At 38.4% G+C, this 20030-nt stretch overlaps 1 protein-coding gene across 10 annotated transcripts in view; it reads left to right on the top strand.

The window, feature by feature from the left end:
- LTBP1 (latent transforming growth factor beta binding protein 1) overlaps positions 1–20030 on the top strand; it is a 348164-nt gene that overhangs the window by 256332 nt on the left and 71802 nt on the right. For all 10 annotated transcript variants that reach the window (XM_033124736.1, XM_033124740.1, XM_033124734.1 and 7 more), the window contains 4 exons: positions 5774–5896; positions 11848–11970; positions 14566–14688; positions 19353–19475. In XM_033124736.1, coding sequence (XP_032980627.1) covers positions 5774–5896; positions 11848–11970; positions 14566–14688; positions 19353–19475 — 492 coding nt within the window. The remainder of the gene's footprint in view (positions 1–5773; positions 5897–11847; positions 11971–14565; positions 14689–19352; positions 19476–20030) is intronic.

Here is a 20030-nt window from a genome sequence, read left to right as displayed (position 1 = left end):
AGAGTAGAACATGATTATGAGAGGGGTGGGGATATTGGGGAGGTGTTTAAGGGTATAAACTTGCGACTAGTTGGTAAATAAGTCCTGGAGATCTAATACACAGCATAGTGATTAAAGACAACAATACGGAATTATAAACTAGATCTTAATTGTTCTGACCACAAAAAGGAAATGGTAATTATGTGATAGAGGTGTTAGCTAATGCTACTGTGTTAATCATTTTGCAATAAATAAGTGTATCAAAGCATCACTTAAACTTATACAATGTTATATGTCAATTATATCTCAGTACAAAACCAAAAAAATACTTTTGCTGAAGATAGGAAGCATGCCTGTGTGGGAACATTAGTTATTATAGTAACAAAAATCTTCTCTTTATATAGTTTACAATGTTTCATTATAAATGAATGTTTCATTTGAATGTAATGTTTCATTGTAAACAAATGTTACAATGAAACATTGTAAACAAATGTTACAATGAAACATTGTAAACGTAATGTTTCATTTGATCTTCATGGCACTCATCCCTGTAGTACATACAGAGAAATTGATTCCCAAATAGGTTAATGGGCTTGCTCAAGGTCATAGGTGATGAATGGCAGAGCTAGGTAGGACGTGATCCCAGGTCTTCTTTCTCCAAAGCTAGTGTTTTGTTTTGTTCTATACAGAAACTCATATCTCTCTTATGTACACCGAAGAAAATTAGAGAACACAACAATATAATTAACATACTGTGTTTCCCCAAAAATAAGACCTAACCGGACCATTAGCTCTAATGCATCTTTTGGAGCAAAAATTAATATAAGACCGGGTCTTATTTTATTATAAGACCCGGTCTTATATTAATTATATGGTCCAGCAGGTCTTATTTTCTGGGAAACACAGTAATAAGGAAAATAAAAGTTCATAGAATGGAGAGATCTTTGTGGGCTGGAATCGTCCCTTGCAAGGAACAATAATAATGGCTCATGGATTCTAGAGTCTTCAGATGTCAGACTTGCACCATAGATAGCCCCATTTGAATTTTGCTGAAAGACAAATGTTCTTTTGGAAAGGTAAGGTAAGAAGCCAGTGATCTGGTGAGATTAGTGTATTAATTTTCTGGGGTTGTCCCGGGCTCTTTATCTTGGATGTACGTACCATTGGCTGTTTTCCAGTTTGGGAAAGCAGTGATGAGTCTTTGAGGAACGTATAACATTTTTGTAGGCAGCTCTGTTACTGCATATTTAAACTTGGTGGGAATTGATGAGGGGCTGAGACCCTGAGGATTTACTGTACCTCACGTGCACTTGAGGTTGTTTCGTCACCTTGGCCTAACCAGCATCTCTCTCTCCTTTCGCCATGCTCGCTTCTCTGTCAAATATATTCTCCCATCATCTTTAGTATAAAAGACTATGTGTGAAGAATAGTTGGGGGACAATTGAACTAGTGGCATATTTGGGGCAAGAAGTAATCCTGTATTTTTATGTAGCTATAGTGATAGAATCAGATGTTTTCTTCCTATATCAAATGGTGCTCATTCATTGAAACCTGTGTCTGTCACTAAGGAATTAAATGAGGCTGAATGGAATCTGTCACAGTGTTGACAGATTCATGTCCTTGAAAGTACAGGAAGTAGTGAAGGCAAACTGTTCTTCTGGAACCAATCCCCGTCCACCCCAAGGAGCTGAGATGTGAAAAGGAAGAGGGGTGGCAGCACAGCCTTGGGCTGACTTGTGTGACGTCAGCCACTGAATCCCCTTTCTCTGCCTTAGAGGTCAAGCCAGGGAGGGGCTTCCGGCCCTCTCGTGTGTTCCCAGGATATTAGGAAGGGCAATTTCAAAAGGGTTCCTGACCCAGATGAATTCCACCCCAAGACAATGAGAAAGCTTGCAGGTGGGATTCCTGGCCAGCTGGGAGTCATCTGTGAAATTGTGGAGAAGCGAACATTGCCAGAGATCTGGGGAGAGGTTAGTGTCCTCACTTCCCACCGGAGAGGACAGAAGGTGGGATTTGGGAACTAAGGACCACAGCACTTCATGTGGATCTTCACAAAGAACTGTGGACTACAGGGTTCAAGTGATGAAGTTCAAGTGATGAGGGTTCAAATGACACATTTTTAAAAGGAAGTGATGACCGTAAGAATCGTCAGGGTTCATTAAGGACCAATCATTCCTGGCTGTCTTGACTGCCTCTTCTGGTAGAGTTAGTAGAGTAGTGGTACAGGAAGTTCTATATGTGTGGCATTTCTAGTTTTCAACAAGGCGCGTGTTAGAGTCTATCAGGGCATTATAGATGAGAAGGATCAGTTCGGATTGGGGGATAGTGTAGTGAGGTAGATTCATAAGCTTTGGAACAATCATATCCACAAAGTGCTGGCCTCATATGCATGACCCTGGCAACTTCCTTACTGTGGGAGCTTTTAATTAATTCATTGAATGGCAAATGCCAAGTTATGTCTCCAGAGTTTGGAAGCCATTTTTCTGTGTGTGCAGTTTTTGATGTTTCCCTTTTAAAGTGAATATATATGCATTGTAAGAATTTGGGTACTGTGACTCTTCTATAAGACCATAATCTTGGAGTAAGATGAGTTTTGAACTCCAATATAGAGAACCAAAAATGTAACCATCTCCCTCTGCTGCAGGAGTAAGGGGCTGCGAGTGATGGATGGTGAGGTGTGTAGGGACCACCTTGTTTCCCAAGGGTTGATCCTCCCAAGGGTTGGGGCTCGCCGTCTACCAGGACCACTCAGGGCCCCACAAGTTTGTATCCTTGATGAAACGGAAGAACACTGGAAACCAATGAAGATTTTTAAAGTAGAGGAGCAACACCATTGCTCGGATTTGTATTTTAGAAAGATTACTTGGCTGCAGGTTGGATAATGGGTTAGAAGAGAGTAAAACTTGAAGTAGAGAAACAAAAGACTGTGGCAGTAACCCTTGAGAGAGAGAATGGTAGTATAGGAATGAAATAAAGTGGTGGGTGTATGTGAGAGGTATATAGAAGGTAGAATTGATATGACTTGGTAATAAATTGAATGTGGTGAAAGCATAAGAAATCTAGAAAGATGACGCCCAAGTTTCTGACAAGAATTTGAGTGGGCAGTGGGACCACATATTGACATGGGAGACAGCATAAAGAGAAGGCAGTGGGAAAGGTCAGTTGGGCTGAGAAGACTCAGAGGTGCCAAGAGGACATCAAGTCGCGATGTCTGACCGAGTAGGTACAGGGATCTGCAGTTTAGGAGGTAGGTCTGGGCTAAAGATAAAACACTAAGTTTATTTCACTTATCTTGTATCTACCAAGTGAGGCCTTGCTCTAGACACTTTCATTCTCTATAGAGACCCTTTTTAAAATTGATGTATAGTTGACATCTAATGTTATATCAGTTTCATGTGTATAATACAATGGTTCAATATTTGTATGCATTGCAAAGTACTCACCACCATAAGTCGAGTTAACAGCAGTCACTATACATGGCTATAGATGTTTTTTTCTTGTGGTGAGGACTTCAAAGATCACTTCTCTCAGCAACCTTCAAATATGCAATATAGTATTACAATTAGAATCGCCACTCTGTACGTTACATCCTCATAACTGATTTGTACCTTTTGACCCCAAATAGAGATTCTTTCCTGGTATCTTCTTATATAGTTACTTCCTTAAGCATAAAAACTCCATTAAGGCTAAATACTCATTCAATTCCAGCTGTTGTATCTACATGTAAATGATTGACTTGATAGGATTCTGGTTCCATGCAATTATGTCTGTAATAAAAGAAGAAACACATCAGTCTGCCCTAGATATTTCAAGGCATTCTGCTTCATTGTTAATCATGGTAGTAGCCTGGTAAAATAGAACTGTTCTAATTATCTCATGAATAGTAACTCACTATGTCTGTTAATTAGAGAAAATATGGTCTTAAATTGATTTTGCTATCTGCAGCCCTATAAGTTACATGCCCTGCTTCATGAGTAATTAGAGAGCAATCCATATGTTTTTCAACTTGTTCACCTTTTGGAAACCAAACCAGATACTAGACATGACCTTCTCATGTTGCTGTCAGAGATGTGCATTCTGAGTATCTAGGCCCCTTCTGTCCCATGATTTACTTGGGCTCCAGTATTTGGAGGCTTCTTTCCAGTTGTTTGCTTTCCATTTTGACGAAAGTGGAGTCCCACAACCAAAGGAAGGATGGATAATCAGTCAGTCTGGAAGCTCTGTTTTTGTTGTCATGGCGTAAAGGTCAGTTCACCATAATTAGTGATTCTGTGAAAGTTGGGTAGGGGACCAAGGCAGGGCCAGTTGCTTGGCTGTTCTCAATATGCATATGGAACACACTCCCACACATACAGACACCCTGTGCCTTATTTTGTTTATACTTAATTTCTGAATTCTATTATAAGAAAAGTAGAATCCACTTGTAATGAAATGCAGTGCAAAGGAATGCAATCTGAGCTCTGGATTGCTCGCCAAAACTGGATCTCTGTTGCGCATGTGTCCATGACTCTGCCTGTTAACATTAAGAGGGGAGGAAGCTGTACTGCTTTTGTGGTGAGCACTGGGAAATGAAATGGATGCAATCAAGAGCCGTTTCCTCCGTATTGTTTCTCTGCGTTATGATTAAGATGCTTTAAGTTATGGATTGCTTCTAAAATTAAGCCTAAATTATGATGCTGTGTATTTATAGCACGTTGTGGGCTGTTTTTCCTCTAAGTTTTTGGTTATTCATGTCTTCCCCCTGCCACATGCAGTGGACTTACTCAGGGCATTCAAATGAGACAAAAAATTGAATTAACAATGCTTCCATATGCGTGAATGAATGTTTGTTGAATGGAATGAAATCAATGAACATTTAGATGATTATTTTCTGTATAAATGCCACGTTAGCAAATAACAAAAACAAATATAAACTCATACATTCTCTCTCTACTGTCACTAGACTTAACTTTGTGAGGGAAACTTACAGTCAGGTTGGAAGGAAGGGTTTGGGCTTTGGAGTTAATGCTAACTGGATTCAAATCTCAGAGCCACCATTTTCTAGCTGTGTGGCTTTGAACAAGCTATCGAACTTTTCTATGTCTCAGTTCCTTTCTCCATAAAACGGTTAGCTCCTCTGGATTTTGTTAGTGAGATAATATATGTAAAGCCTTTGGTGCCTGCATGCAGCTAAGTTGTTGATAAAATTAGCTGTTGTTGTTATTCTGTCTACTTCGTCAGCCTGTCCCCTACATTCAAACTGCCCAAATAGGCTTATGTTTGAACCCTAGATGGGTTTTTATGATAACTGATTCAATGCCATCTTCGAACATTTTATTAGAAATTTCTTTTCACCTTTCTGTTATGCATTTTCTTAGTTTCTTTGGGTCATGAGTCCTGTCATTTGCTTGTGAGAATCCTCACATCCTGTTGAACTCACCAGTTCCCCAGGTAGACCTCAAACCATCTTTGCTTTCTTGGAGTATGTTATTTTGCAGGGATGCTGTTCCTTTCCCTCTCCCCCTTACAACAAGCCTTCCATTGAAGGCTTCCACTCATAGAGCATGTTTGACTCCTTTTTTTAGTTACTTTTCAGAAAGTCAGTTAAGGCACTAAGTGAAGGCATAGAACCATTGTATATGCAGCTCACACCTGAGTTTCTTGTCTTCCTGACGGGTAATTTGAAAGTTTATCTCAACGAAGATCCGCTCTTTCCATTTCTAACTAAATTTAGCTTTATTCATGTTAGATTTCTTTTTTCTGTCCTCAACTATTTGTTTGTTTTTTCCCTTCCCATTATGCAACATTCTTCAAGATGTGGATGAGTGCCTGGAACCAAAGGTCTGCACAAATGGTACTTGCTCCAACTTGGAAGGCTCCTACATGTGTTCGTGTCACCGGGGCTATACCCCGACTCCAGATCACAAGCACTGTAAAGGTAACTACTGTGATCAAATTTCCATTTTTATTTGAACTTCCATTAAGAATATGTGAGAGTGTAACTAGCCTTAGAAAAGGGACCATGCTACCTGTCATTTATTTTGACTGAGCTACTCAGGGCATATGTTGGTCGGCATTTTTGAAAGTGGCTCCTCATTGTGGTTAAATATAGACCAGATCTATTTATATAAAGAGGGACATGTATTTGTACAGGGCATCTATAAACCATAGATCTATTTATTTAAATTTTTCTCATTATGTAAATAATATATGCAATTGCACAGTTCTGTGAATATACTAAAAACACTGATTTGCACAGTTTAAACAGGTGAGTTGCATGGTATATGAATTATACCCCAGTGAAATTGCTATTAAAAAATCTTGTAGTCATTGTAGAAAATTAGGCAATTGCAAAAAAGTAAAAAAGACAACATAACATATCATAATCGCATTCATAGATATTTCTATCTCATGGATATTTTCTGTAATTATGTTCTGTGTACAGTTTTGAATCCTGCTTTTTGTCACTTAATAATGTATGTAAGCATTTTGTATATCATTAATAATGCTTTTCAAAATTATTTTAAAGGCTGCATAACATTCCAGTGTGTTGCTATATCACCAATTTTTTAGGATTATTTCTTTATTCACAAAAGTGGAATTATAGATAAGATGTACTGAATTTTTTTACTATTTTGATAGAACACTAATTTCTAATTTTTAAACTATATATTGTAAAAGGTTTAATATTTTTAATGCTTACCTCTTTTAATAATTTCCTAAACACTTCTGATTATTAAACATTTTGTTAATAAGTAATATAACAATATAATTATTAAATTATATATTATAAATAATAACTTCTGTTGAACTTAAACATTTAGATTAATATCTTTTCCCATTTATCAGATTTTTAAATCAAAGTATATGAACAGTTTATATATAATATATATAAGCCTATGTACATGTGTATACATATTACATATACTTTTTTTCCTGGTATATTGCTGTAATTTGTCCAAGGTTTCCCTAATTTTTATATAGTTCTTTTTTAAAAGAAGTTTTAATTATTTTTCTAGTCAAATCTATGGATTGTTTTCTTTTGCTTTCTTCCACGGCTTTAATATGTAAAAGCATGCTCTTTCAAAGGGAAAAAGAGAGGAAGTAAGTGTTTCAATGTAAGTGAAGGATCTAAGATAATGATTAATTTCTCACTGGGGTAGGCAAGCAGTAAACGGATACCCTACTATCCTATAAAACTGTATCGTCTCCCACCAGCAGTAGGGAATTCATGGACGTCTAAATTTTGTGCCTTCTTTCATACAACAAAATACCAGCCAATCCCAGTGGAGCATATAAACTACACCCACCTCCCTTTTCTCCCGGCCTTTCCCTCCTGGCTTTCCCACATCCACAGCTTTCCCACGAACTCCTTAAGCCAGGCCTCTCAAACTAAGTTAAACATGAGAATCATCTGAAAGGTATTATTTCTTCCCTCTCACACACTGGGTTAATGGCGGATGAAGATCTCACGCATTAAAAGTCATTGTTCATCTTTATTTGATGGCTTTGTCTAGTTTATTGTCATATCCTGTCATGTGTCTTCTTGCTTTCTAATCTGCCTGTGTCTCTGCACCGGCTTATTCATTAAAACATATGTAATCTTTCTCACCCTTCATATTACAAATTTATTTGTCACTACGTTTTCTTCAATTTGCATCTGACCCATTCAAATCGATGTCACAACTAACCTGTGACTGTTCTGGGCTTATTTTGACCCAAGCACTTATGCGTGATTATCCTGCCTTGCACACTCATCTTGTTCCTCACTACTCACCAGAACTGTGGTTCTTCAGTAATTCGCTATGCAAACGTGGATAAATAATCTCAGATTTTCAGATCTCATGACATCCCTAAAATTGGGGGATTGGACTCTGTAGACGGATCACACTCAGAGTAAACACATGTTGAATGAATGACTCATTACCACTCTCTTACCCTTGGCCATTTCCATCCCAGCTGAGGCTGCCCCTCTCTAATAGGTCTCTCTGGCACCCCAGAATTCACACCATCAGTTAATGCCAACCCTAGGAATCCTCCTGTTTTTCAGTCTACGAGGCATTAGGCTGGGCTGCTGCAGAAACTTCTCTTCACCTTTCCTTTCCTTCCTCTCTGGTGTATGAAGGAACCAACATGTTCCAGGTATTGTTTTCAACGGCAGAGGTTACTGAGAGGCTATAAACTCTCCCAAGAACTTCTACTCCTTGGAAGAGATGCAAACCTGCAACAGATAATTAAGTACCAAGTGATGAAGGTTAACGTCATCAGTGATGTCATGTGAATGTCATGTACCCCTGACATTGTGAGAACTCGGATACTCTGCTATTCCTTCCAAAAGCCCGTAACTCCAGTCTAATCATGAGGAAAACATTAGCTAAATCTAGACAGGGGACATTCTATGGGATTCTGGCCCATTCCCTCAAGACAAAACAAGAAACACAAGGAAAGACTGATTAAGGAAACAAGACACCTAAATATAATGTGGTACCCTGAATTAGATTCTGGAAGAGAATGATGACACAAATGGAAAATCTGGTGATATTCAAATAAAATCCAGTGTTTACCAAAACAAAACAGAAAAAAAAAAAACCAGTATATGAGATTCTAGCTTGGACACTCAGAAGCTGTGTAAGATTAGTTAGGTAAGTTCGCTGACTTTGCTAAGCCTCACTTGCTCGTTTACAAAAAGGCAGCAATAATGGTACCCACTAGGGTTGACGTGAGCATTACGTGAGATAATACAGGAACAGAGTATACATGGCGAATGAGAGAATGCAGGGGCAGAGCATAACACATTGTAGTTAATGGTGTAGATAATGATGTTATTTGCCAAATTATAGGCATGTACAAAATTCTGTTAAAGCCAAGAATCATGTGACTAATTCTGCTTGTGTGCTTCTGAGAAAGCTTCACAGATGTGTTGCCATTTGAACTTGGTCTTAAAATATCAACTACAAAGGGGAGAAAAACTTAGTAGGGAGAGGAAACATCACATGTCAAAGCTTGGAGTGGTGGGAGAGGGCTATTATCCCCCCATTTGCCATTTCACTTTGCCCTCTGTTCTGATTCTCATGGTGTTTTTCCATTGCAGCCGGGGATGCAGTTAGTCTACATCCTTCATCTTCTGCTTTAAAACCTATACCCTGTTTCCCCGAAAAGAAGACCTAGCCTGACCATCAGCTCCAATGGGTCTTTCGGAGCAAAATTAATATAAGACCCGGTCTTATTTTATAATATAAGACCGGATATAATATAATATAAAATATAATATAATGGGTCTTATATAAGACCAGGTCTTATATTAATTTTTGCTCCAAAAGATGCATGAGAGCTGATATCTGGCTAGGTCTTATTTTTGGGGAAACACAATATACATGAACTATTTTCCTTACTCCCCAAGCAAAGCCCTTCCTTTTTATAATAATAAGTTATATAACATCCTCTTTCTTTAATTATTTCATAATCTTTCCCAAACCACCTCGGCTCACAGATGTTGAATTCTTCCCTGATCGTAAATCTGTCCCTTTTCCAACATTTTAGCAACTCTGCCAATCGCACCTTGTTGATAGTCCTAAATATTGACATTGTTTTCACCTCACTAAATGTACTGACAATCTTTTTCAAGTTGTAAATACATTATATAATGTATTAATGTTAATTCATTACTACGCATTTGTGTCTTTTCTGTGTCTTTGTATCTCTTTGCATCTGTACATTTTAGTATTTGTAAGTAATTACAGATAGTCTCTATTTTAACTCTGAGCTAGACTTGTCATCGTAATATGTGCAAAAAGTCCCTTAAAGAAATATCTTCCACAGAGAATAATATTTTCCATTCATCTCTTGGAACAAAAGAGAGAAGACATTTGTCCTATGCGCCTGTTTTATTGGAAAGCTTTCTTCTGTCCTTCATCCAAAAAGAAAAAAAAAATGTCTTTATATCTGTAGAATTAAACTGCCTCTGTTCCCCTTGGTTGTTTTAAATATCCAAAGATCACCTTATTCAAGATAACTGGGTTGCTTCAAGTTATTCCAAATGTGTATGTCATTACTTATAATGAATTACTTCTGACAGTCTTCCCAATATAAATGAGTAGCTTATGTAAGATGTCTGGCTTGTCCTGACAGTACTTGGAATGGAGGGTATATTCTTGCAGCAGACATCTTCACATGGGAATGCTTAATTTGTCATCCTCTTTGAGAAAGTCAAAGAGAGTCCAAGGCACTAACAATGTCGTCAGACATTACATGAGATCCAACCAGCTACGAGCTGTTGTTGATCTACAGTTCGTGAACCAAAAGATCTCAAGTATTTTATAGGATGTGCTGAAAGAAAATACGGTGTAGGCTGCTCTTTGCTGTCGACCAGTCCTAAAGCTGATAGAGTGTATTGGAAAGGCATAAAATAATTCTTAAGATGAAATTCAGCTTGCTTATTAAGTTTCTCTATTGGCAATCAATAGTTGGCAGCCAGGACTTATTTATAAATAAAAGGGATTAATAACACAATAAGTGAAACAAAAGATTCTTGTAAACTAATTTGTATATAAAATTAAATAAGAAACAAGTTCCTGAACTGATTACATTGATAGTTTATGTGAGTTTTTTTCAGGAAATGTGGGATAACCCAAGACCTTGCTTATATCAGGATAAAATTCAAAAGATTAAGGTCTCATGAGAGGTTAAGAAATGCCACTTTGCTCAGGAAATAAGTAATTGTCAATAATACTTGAGGGGAAGAACTGCGGAGTTAATTGAGTTCTCCGGGGGAAAACTTTTAGATCCATTTTAAAGATATTTTTAGAAGAAAACAGTAGTCAGACATTGATCATTAGGACATGGGTTCCTTAAAACAAATTCTACTGTTTTTAGGTTAGGGCTCTTTTTTCCCCTCTCTGAGTATAGGGATGATGAGTTTTCATCTGTTCAGGACAGAATTATCTAATTATATCAGACCAACATCATGACCAAATAAAAACGTTCAGAAAACTAACTCTACTTCTACCACAAGGGTTCCCAAGTTATTGATGAGGCCAATCCTTTTTTTCATTTGTATAAATAGTTATTTATACAAATACATTTTTTCTAGAACATTTATAAAAATTATATTCTTTCTTGGTCAATAGCTTTATGTTTAATCAAGGCATTTAAAAAAATTCTCACCACTTTCTTTTATGACATTCTAGAAGCCATCATAATGGTTACCACCATTTCACTTGGCTTTCCTTGTTCCTTTGAATATAGGTTCAGTGTCTTTTAACACAACTATTTGACCTTACACTTTTACAGCTTCAAAATACAGCAGAAATGTCCATTTCTCTCCATAACTGCCTGCATTCTGGTTTTGTCTTTTTAATTCTTGGTAGAGTCTGCATTCTGCCTCCTTTCATGAAACTCTACAGGTCTACAAACTGTTGGATTGTCATTATTTTGTGCTTATGGTTCTCTCTGAAATATTTCATATTACATATCTGCTATATCCAACGTATGAGAGAGATGACAGAAGGCTTGGTATTATATTAAAAGTAGCTTTAACTTGCTCATAAATTTATCATTATTTGTAGCTGTTTCCGTTCTACAGTTCAGCATACTGAGGTGGATAGGAGGAACACTGGTAGGCTGCATCATACTAAAGTTTATTGTGTCTCATCTAGGAAGTGCTATTATTTTTGTAAGCATAACCCCAGAATGCATTATAGAGAGCACTACAGTCTCCTGGGTGGTACCTTTTTCTTTGTTTATAAAATTTTGTTGTTGTTGTTGTTGTGGGTGATACCTCAAAAGGCCAGCCTGGAAAGGGAGGGCTTTGATTTATGGTCTCAAAGTTGAGCTAACGGGGTCTCTAGATATGACCTAATTTAAAACAATTGCTATTGTTTGTGTTTACAGATATTGATGAATGTCAGCAAGGGAATCTCTGCATAAATGGACAGTGCAAAAATACCGAGGGCTCCTTCAGGTGTACCTGTGGGCAGGGGTACCAGTTGTCAGCAGCGAAAGACCAGTGTGAAGGTAGGAGTGTGGCAGCGTGAGCGACTGTGATTTTAATTTAAGACATCTGGCCTGAAAAATTGTGCATTCAGTAAAGTGAGTGTGTCTTTGAGAAACTACATAGACGATTGCTTTACAGTGCCAGAAAGCAAGGGACTTAAACTTTGGTCAAGAAAGTCAATGAAACAGGATAGAAAAAGCTTAACTTTGAAAAATATGGTATTAGTGATCAGTGGCCGTCCACTGATTCATATGAGGAAGAAAAATTATGGCTTCCCATAATTCCTTACTACAGAAAATCAAGTCTATTAAATTAATTGGGAAGTTTTACATACTAAGATTTCAGGAATTAGGTCATTATATCAGCCTGGTATTGTGCCGTGAAATGTTATTGACCTTAGCTTTTGTGTGTATTTAGCTTTAAAAGTTTTGTTCCTTTTAAAAAATATATCACTAAAGACAACTTATCATCAAGACTGAAATAAATAGTGTCCCGCTTATATTCAGGGTTAAAGTTGTGAAATATGTCCTGTTCTTACAGATGATAGGATTTTGGACTTCATTGGGGTTAACCTTAGACTTTAAAAATTTTTATTTAACTTTATACTAAATTACATACCAATAAATATATGCTTCTTGAGCTTCAAGGTATTATGTATCACCTGTGACAAGCACAATTGTCCATAGTTCCTGAAAAGAAATGTCATTTATCTAAGAACAGAATACATACCGTATAAGATCAGTGTCATGCTGGGTGTCAGGCAGGATCTCAGCTCCCGCTCCCCACATAAGAACGCAGGACATGGTGAGGCCAAAAAGGAACACCCACGGAGCCATAGATAGGGGAGTCATACCACTATATTCTCGCTGGCAGCTGGGTTGGAGACACAGGAAGCGGGAGCCACACGATCAGCAACCCGCCGTCCACTTCTCTTTGCCAACCAACCCCACTTGCTAGCTGCAATCCTCCATGCTAACTGCAATCCGCGCTTGCTAGCTCAGCACCATCTTCTTGCTAGCCCCCATTTTCTGCTAGCTTAGCCATGGCAGTTACATTCATGGCCAGTGGCTCACTGGTTACAGCTGACGGCCAACTAGCCACAGCTGATGGCCATCCAATCACAGTTGATGGCCATTTTCTACGTGAGGCTGAGAGCCTGGAAACTGCACTCCTGGCTCTGTCCCCACAATCAGTTTTATTATAAGGAAATATATCTGTATTTATATATAAACTTTGAATATTTAGTGAGTAAAATGGTCTCCTGAGATGGTGTCATAAGAGAGACATTACATGATGGAACTACAAAGTTATCTACCAATAGTACCATAATCTTCCCCGATTATCCCTTTCTAGAATACAGAAACACCTACTCTCACACTGGAGAATGTTAGAACACACACAAGCACACTCTTCTACACAGATAAATTAAGTAATCGGTTCTAGATTCTATGAGTGCCTCTCAAAGTTTTACACCTTTAGGACTCCTGACCTCAGTTAGCTAAGCATTTATCAAATGCTTGCCGTGCAGAGAAAACTACGATGAATGTATAATGCAAGAAGAGGTCTACACATGATGTAAGAAGGCTGTAATAGTCACAGTCCTTTCTTTTGAAGAGCCTGTGATATCACTACCAAAGAAACGTCAGAAACATGCAGAACCACTCACCCGATTATTAGGAGGGGCAAACCAATTTTAGGTGGGAAATGCTGTGAAAACACAAAAGGATGTAATCCCAGTTGGGGAGAGCAATGGTGCGGGGTCCCTGTGGAAACTGATGTTTGTGTTTACTCCCAGAATTATGTTGCCAGAAGGAGATAAATATACTCGAATGTTATGAACAAAGTCTGTTAACAAACATGAATTGAATGCCCGCCAATTGTAAAGACACTAGGCCATCTGAGAAGTGAGAGAGGCTGTTGCAGACATCGTCCCTGCCCACAGGAAGCTTACAAACCCAGGGATATGTGGGTTAAGGAAGAGAGATCTGTTGGCAATGTAGACATCACATGGGCTGAGAGAAGGGAATGGCCATTAGAGTTGGCCAAAAAAAAAATCATTGTTATGTAGAGAGATGGAATCGGAAGCCTGGTGAATATGGAACTGAAGGGTAAATGAGTGAAAAAGAAATAATGTGTATGCGATGATCAGGGGTCAGAGTTAAGGGTCCGAGAGTAAATGAATATGTGGTACTATTTTCCAATACAATTTCATTTATAGTAGTAGGCGCTGGGCTGTAGCGTACTGACCCCTGCATTAGACTATAATAGGCCTACATGCTTGTAAACTCAGAGTGTCAAAGTAGAATCTATGGAGGAAATCTAAGAAGTCTAGTGGAGGCTCACGGATGACAGCAAAGTGTTTGCTACTTATCAGTGAACAGAGGGATAAATATATACAGGTTCTAAACACGTTGATTAAAATTTTAAATTCATCTGTATTTTTCCCTACCAGGGGGTTAATGACTTTTCACTAGAGGACAGTTTAATTCACATGATGAAAAATCTAATCTCAGTTAATTTTAACCAAGATAGTTGATAGACTTCCTTTGCATGAATGTCTAAAAGTATTTTTAAAGCACCATTTCTGCAGTTGCTTTTTCCTCTCTTGCTTATAGATATTGATGAATGCCAGCACCAGCATCTTTGCACTAATGGGCAGTGCAGGAACACAGAGGGCTCCTTCCGCTGTGTTTGTGACCAGGGTTACAGAGCATCCACCCTCGGGGACCATTGTGAAGGTGAGAATTGCTTCTGATTTCAGAATCAGAAATCAGACAAATGCCAGAATCGGGGAAATCTGGGCATTATCCCAGCCCCTGTCCTTGAGCCCAACCTTTGGACTTCACAGTTGAAGATATTAGGACTCTGCGAAGTATTTTCCCCACGGTCACACAAATAATGCAAAGAAGGGAGTGAAATCCAGGTTTTCTTTTGCATTGCTTGGAACTGTTTTTTTAGAAGAGTTGTGCCAGCGAAAGGGGTAAAGAACAGTTTAACTTTTCTCAGCTGTAGATGGTTTGCCCTGGGTGTGTAGTTCGGAACTGTAACACCTGATTTATGCAGGCCCAGCATCCAGATGTTCCACATAAGTCAATCCAAGTTAATTTTCCAGATAACTGGAATGTTTTTAAGAGCCAAACTTTAATTCGGTTTTGAGCTTTTTGCATAAAATATTTCTAAAAGACATCCCATGTATACAGTATTGTGCAGTTGTTAACCACTTTCTCTCTTTCTCTATTTTTCATTTTTACGATTTTCGAGGACACTTTATTTTTTTTAATTAATTTAAATGTATTGGGGTGACATTGGTTAATAGATTTGTCATGCGGGGCGGCCTACGGGGTCTCTGGTTCTGCTCCCCACATAAGAACACAGGACATGGTGAGGCCCAAAAGGAGCACCCCCGGAGACATAGATGGGGGAGTCAAACCATTATATTCTCGCTGGCAGCGTCCACCTCTCTGCAGTCCGCAATCCATACTCTGCCGCTTGCTAGCTCAGCCACCATCTCCTTGCTAGCCCCCATTTTCTGCTAGCTTAGCCACGGCAGTTATATTAGTGGCCAATGGCTCACTGGTTACAGCTGACGGCCAACTAGCCACAGCTGATGGCCATCCAGTCACAGTTGATGGCCATTTACTACCTGAGCCAGCACCTTTCCACGTGAGGCCGAGAGCGTGGAAACTGCACTCCTGGCTCTGTCCCCACAACATTCTATCAGTTGCACGTGTGCAATTCCATAATAAGATCATTTATATTTTGTATTGTGTGCTCTTCACCCAAAGTCTAGTCTCCTTCTGTTCCATATATTTGGCCCCCATTAGTAACCACTTTCCCTACTTGCCATGGTTCAGAACCTCTCTCAGGTGGTCAGGGCTGCTGAGCCAGTCTGTTACCCGTCTGTCACTCTCTCTGTTTTCCGTATCCACCCAGTTAACAGTTTTTTCCCTTGTTACTGCATTTAGACCCTATCAGTTGTGAAATCAGAAATGTGAGCATGGCAGGTCTGGGCCCCACTTGGAGAGTTAAGAGTCCTGCAGTACATGAACTATCTAATGATTGGTTTTGTGGCCCATAGTTCCATGGCCCTAGCTACTTTTGCACTTCCCAGTTGGTTGGGAAAGATCCATTGTCCATTACAGCCTCCTACTTTTCTGACCAGAGAACTCAGCACAAGCAATTACAACCCTTCTGGAGGGCAATGCTGGCAGTTTCAGGAGCCATAAATTTGCGTTATCGTAGAATCAGTCAGTGGTCTTCTAGGATTTGTTCCTAAAGTTGTAATGGTCTTCAAAGGGCTAATAACACCTATGAAAAGTTGTGATCAACATACGTACTGGAAAACAGGCAAATGGGCAGACCAGTGGTAAATCAATATAATAAAATTTGTGTGAAAAATCATGTTTGGGGAGCCCTGTAACATATGGGTAAATGTCAGTGATCCAACACAGTGGCATTCCAAAGTGGGAAAGGCAGTCTTGTTGGGAGGAGCCAGTCATGGAAGAACCTGCTGTGGCAAGGCCCAGGTAAGGCGCTGAGAGCCCTCTGCCCCAAATCTGTCCTAGCCACGCGGTGACCATGCCGTTGATTAAGTCGTCCTTAGAGGGCGTGGTCCTCTATTTTGGCTGTTTTAATGTGCAACCATCTTATCAGAAGTTCAAGAGTTTATTCTATAAACACCCATTGCATGAAAAGCGAAACAAAACCGTTGTAGCCAACTTGCTCGCCATTATTCACATGTATGTTTATAAGGTACTATTATGTTCCATGAGAAAGCTTCTTGTGGACTATATAATTGGCCCTTTTTTCACAAGGTCAGTAGGGCTAATTTCCCTACTGTTCTAGGTTATAAATAGTACTGGAGTCCATCCAGCTAAGTCAGCTCTCCCTTGAGACTGTATTCGCACTTCAGCTGGCTAATGTGCAACCAGTATTGTTTCTGACCCTCCCTAGTGGTATTTAGCTGTAATTAGCCGCACAGTGACTGTTCACATGCTTCTCACAGCTGTGGGGAGAAGAGCCATCTTTTTTGTTGGCTTTTATATTTACATGTGTAACTTGCCTCTAATAACTCTGGCAAAGATCTTGTTTTCTTACAGTGTTATCCTGCAATCCTGCCACTGGCCTTCTCTTAGAGTCATAACATAACCCAAGTGTGATGTTCATTTCTGTGTGCTACTTACTCCAGCAGGCTCAGTAGCCACTTCGTCTGTGACAACGGGGTTACCTCAGGTTGTCCTGGTTATTAGAAGTCTAGACATCTCCACCTTCCAAGGCTCTGTCTCTGACTTGTTCCCCTTCCAGGCACAATCTCTAATTCCATGACTATTTTGGCACCTTCCCCAGCGCCTCACGGTGGTTGCTCCCTGCTAATCCCTTGCAAATTCTGAGAAAAATATTCCTGATTGACTCTGTCTTCCTGTGGCCCTTCTCTTTTGGTCATTTCTTTGTGGACCAAATCAAAAAAGGTGGAAAGAAGTAATAGTATTTCTTCCCTTGTCAGAATCATTCATTTATACTTTTTGTTCAACGAATATTTATTAAGTGCTAAATATGTCCCAGGCACTGCTGTAATAAGCACAAGGCATAACGTAATAAACCAAAATCAGAAAGTCCTGCCCTCACAGAGCTTACATTCTAGTGAGGGAGATAACAACATGATGAGTAAGGAAGATATTAGGTTGGTGCAAAACTAATTGCAGTTTTTGCAATAATTTTTAACCTTCTAAACCGCAATTACTTTTGCACCAACCTAATATATAGTTTGTTAAATTCATCCATTCCTTTAAAAATGACCTCATTTGCAATGATTTAAGAACTCAGCAATGGATCTCAGCAGATACAAATCAATACGGAAATGCTATACGTTGATGACGATTGTGATCACAAATGAATCTATATTTATCAAAGCTCATTGAAATGGACTGTTAAAAGTAAATACATTTATTTATTGTATGTAAATTATACTGCAGTGAAGTTGGGAAAACATACTAAAGACAAAGTGATAACCCACTTCAGTGCTGATAGTCACATCAGCTATATTTTATGTTTTAGAATCCGTATTCAGAAACATTTTAAATATGGGTGAACATCATCATAACTTTTTATTTTGGTAGAATGAAATTATAAGCTCTTTTATTGGCCCCATAAATGGTACATAGTGAGTTAACTGGTTGATTGGGTTCTATGAAGGCAATTTAATTTGATGCCCCCATATTTTGAACTAGACAGGAAGGAGAATGAGAGAGACTGCACCAGTCTCCACATTTACTTCCTCTTGGAGCTTCTCATATATATTAACAGCAATCATAATTATTTGCAAGAAATGCCATAGTATGCCAAATTCTGAGAAAACAAAGAAGGTTTTGTTCCTTAGCCTGCTTCTATGCTAATCATTTAAATCCTGCACAGACAACAGAAGAGGGACTCATGGAATGTGTTAGGAATAATGAGCTCTGACTAGGAGTAAATGTTCTAAACAGCCCTCTGGAAAGAGCTGCCTAGCATTCGTGAAGTGAGGGGGGTCATTAATTGTCTCACATGCTCACAGTCAGAAGTCATTATTGGTTACGTAAACCATGTCTAGTTGCACATATGCTATAAATATATACATTTGAAAATCCAGGCAACATCAAACCTTTTGCGACAGCTGCTGAGTCAGTGACTTCAACGAAGCTTTGATCTTGCTGAATCCCTTTCTGCCAAAAGCCCCTCTTCTTCCTCCTCCTCCAGTTTCCATCCTGTTGTCAAGACTCCAAGTAAATTCCTTTTGTTACATGAAGCCTTCTTTGACCTTTATGATATCTCTTCTCTAAATTCATGTGACACCTGAAATTGGCACTGTTCTTTTAACAAATAATTACGTTTTTGACAGTTCTTATGTTAAATTGTTTTGGACTTCTATAACAATTTAATATTTCACGCATTTATTTTTATTAATACAAATTTTTTTGAACAATCATTCCTCTTTAGGGGCAGGGACCATGCCAAATACTTTTAAATTTTTCCTGTAATGCATAATACAGGATCTTGTATAAATAGATACTCAAGATATTCTTAACAATACGTATTTAAAGGATATTTTTATTCTCTATCATCACCAAGAATATAGCCAAGTAAATTATTCTTTGTTACAGAATTTTGACTTTTCCTCTTCCAGTATGTTTCATTTGATGTTAAAATTTCAGTTTGTGTATTGTTCAAAGTTAAAATCCTTTCAAAAAGTTTTATTTTTTAAAAAAACTCGGAAAGTTGAAAAGCTGCCATTCGTTTAAAATCTTGTGTTATGAGTGATGTAAAATAATGTACATTCATGTGATTTTTGTGTGTAAAGGTAAGGAAAAATACCTGTTTATGGTACAGTTTTTTTTAATCTTTAAAAATTTTTTAAATTGATTTGTAGATGTCAACGAATGCTTGGAAGATAATAATGTTTGCCAGGGAGGAGATTGCATTAATACAGAAGGGTCCTTTGATTGTACTTGTCCAGATGGATTCCAGCTAAATGACAATAAAGGATGTCAAGGTACTTCTCTCTCCCTCTTTAAGTTATCATTTACATGGTTCTTCAGTTCTAGATGCTTCCTGATAATGGTCTGTGGTTTTATAACTTGCTTTATATGTAAATGAGTTATGCCTATTTGTGTTGTTAAATATCTTTCTTGAATCTGAGTCAAGTACATATAGGTAGTTCTCCTTTGCATGGCACCTTGGTATTCACTGAAACTCGTGTGTTTTAGAATTGTGTCCTTGCTTTGCATGCTGTGTGGTGACTGAGATCACAATTTGCTGTTTCTTCCATGAGCCAACCTTGGTACTTGATTCTAAATGATCGCTCTAGCTCTTTTATATCCTTCACAGGCATATGTCATTTTGTACCATAGCTGGTGTTTATTCTTAACCTTATCCCTTTTTTTTATCCAGTATTCAGCTTTTTCTCTTCCGAAAAATACCTCGTTAATAATTTGATCAAAACTATAAAGGACAGGACTTTATATTTTTTCAAAGTACTATCACATCTAATCTCCCATTCAACAGTACGGTAGGCACAAGGGACTAATAAGAATACAGCACTAATTAC

This window comes from Rhinolophus ferrumequinum, chromosome 13, assembly GCF_004115265.2.
Source record: "Rhinolophus ferrumequinum isolate MPI-CBG mRhiFer1 chromosome 13, mRhiFer1_v1.p, whole genome shotgun sequence".
NCBI lineage: Eukaryota > Metazoa > Chordata > Mammalia > Chiroptera > Rhinolophidae > Rhinolophus > Rhinolophus ferrumequinum.
This window is presented reverse-complemented; position numbering and strand designations above follow the sequence as displayed.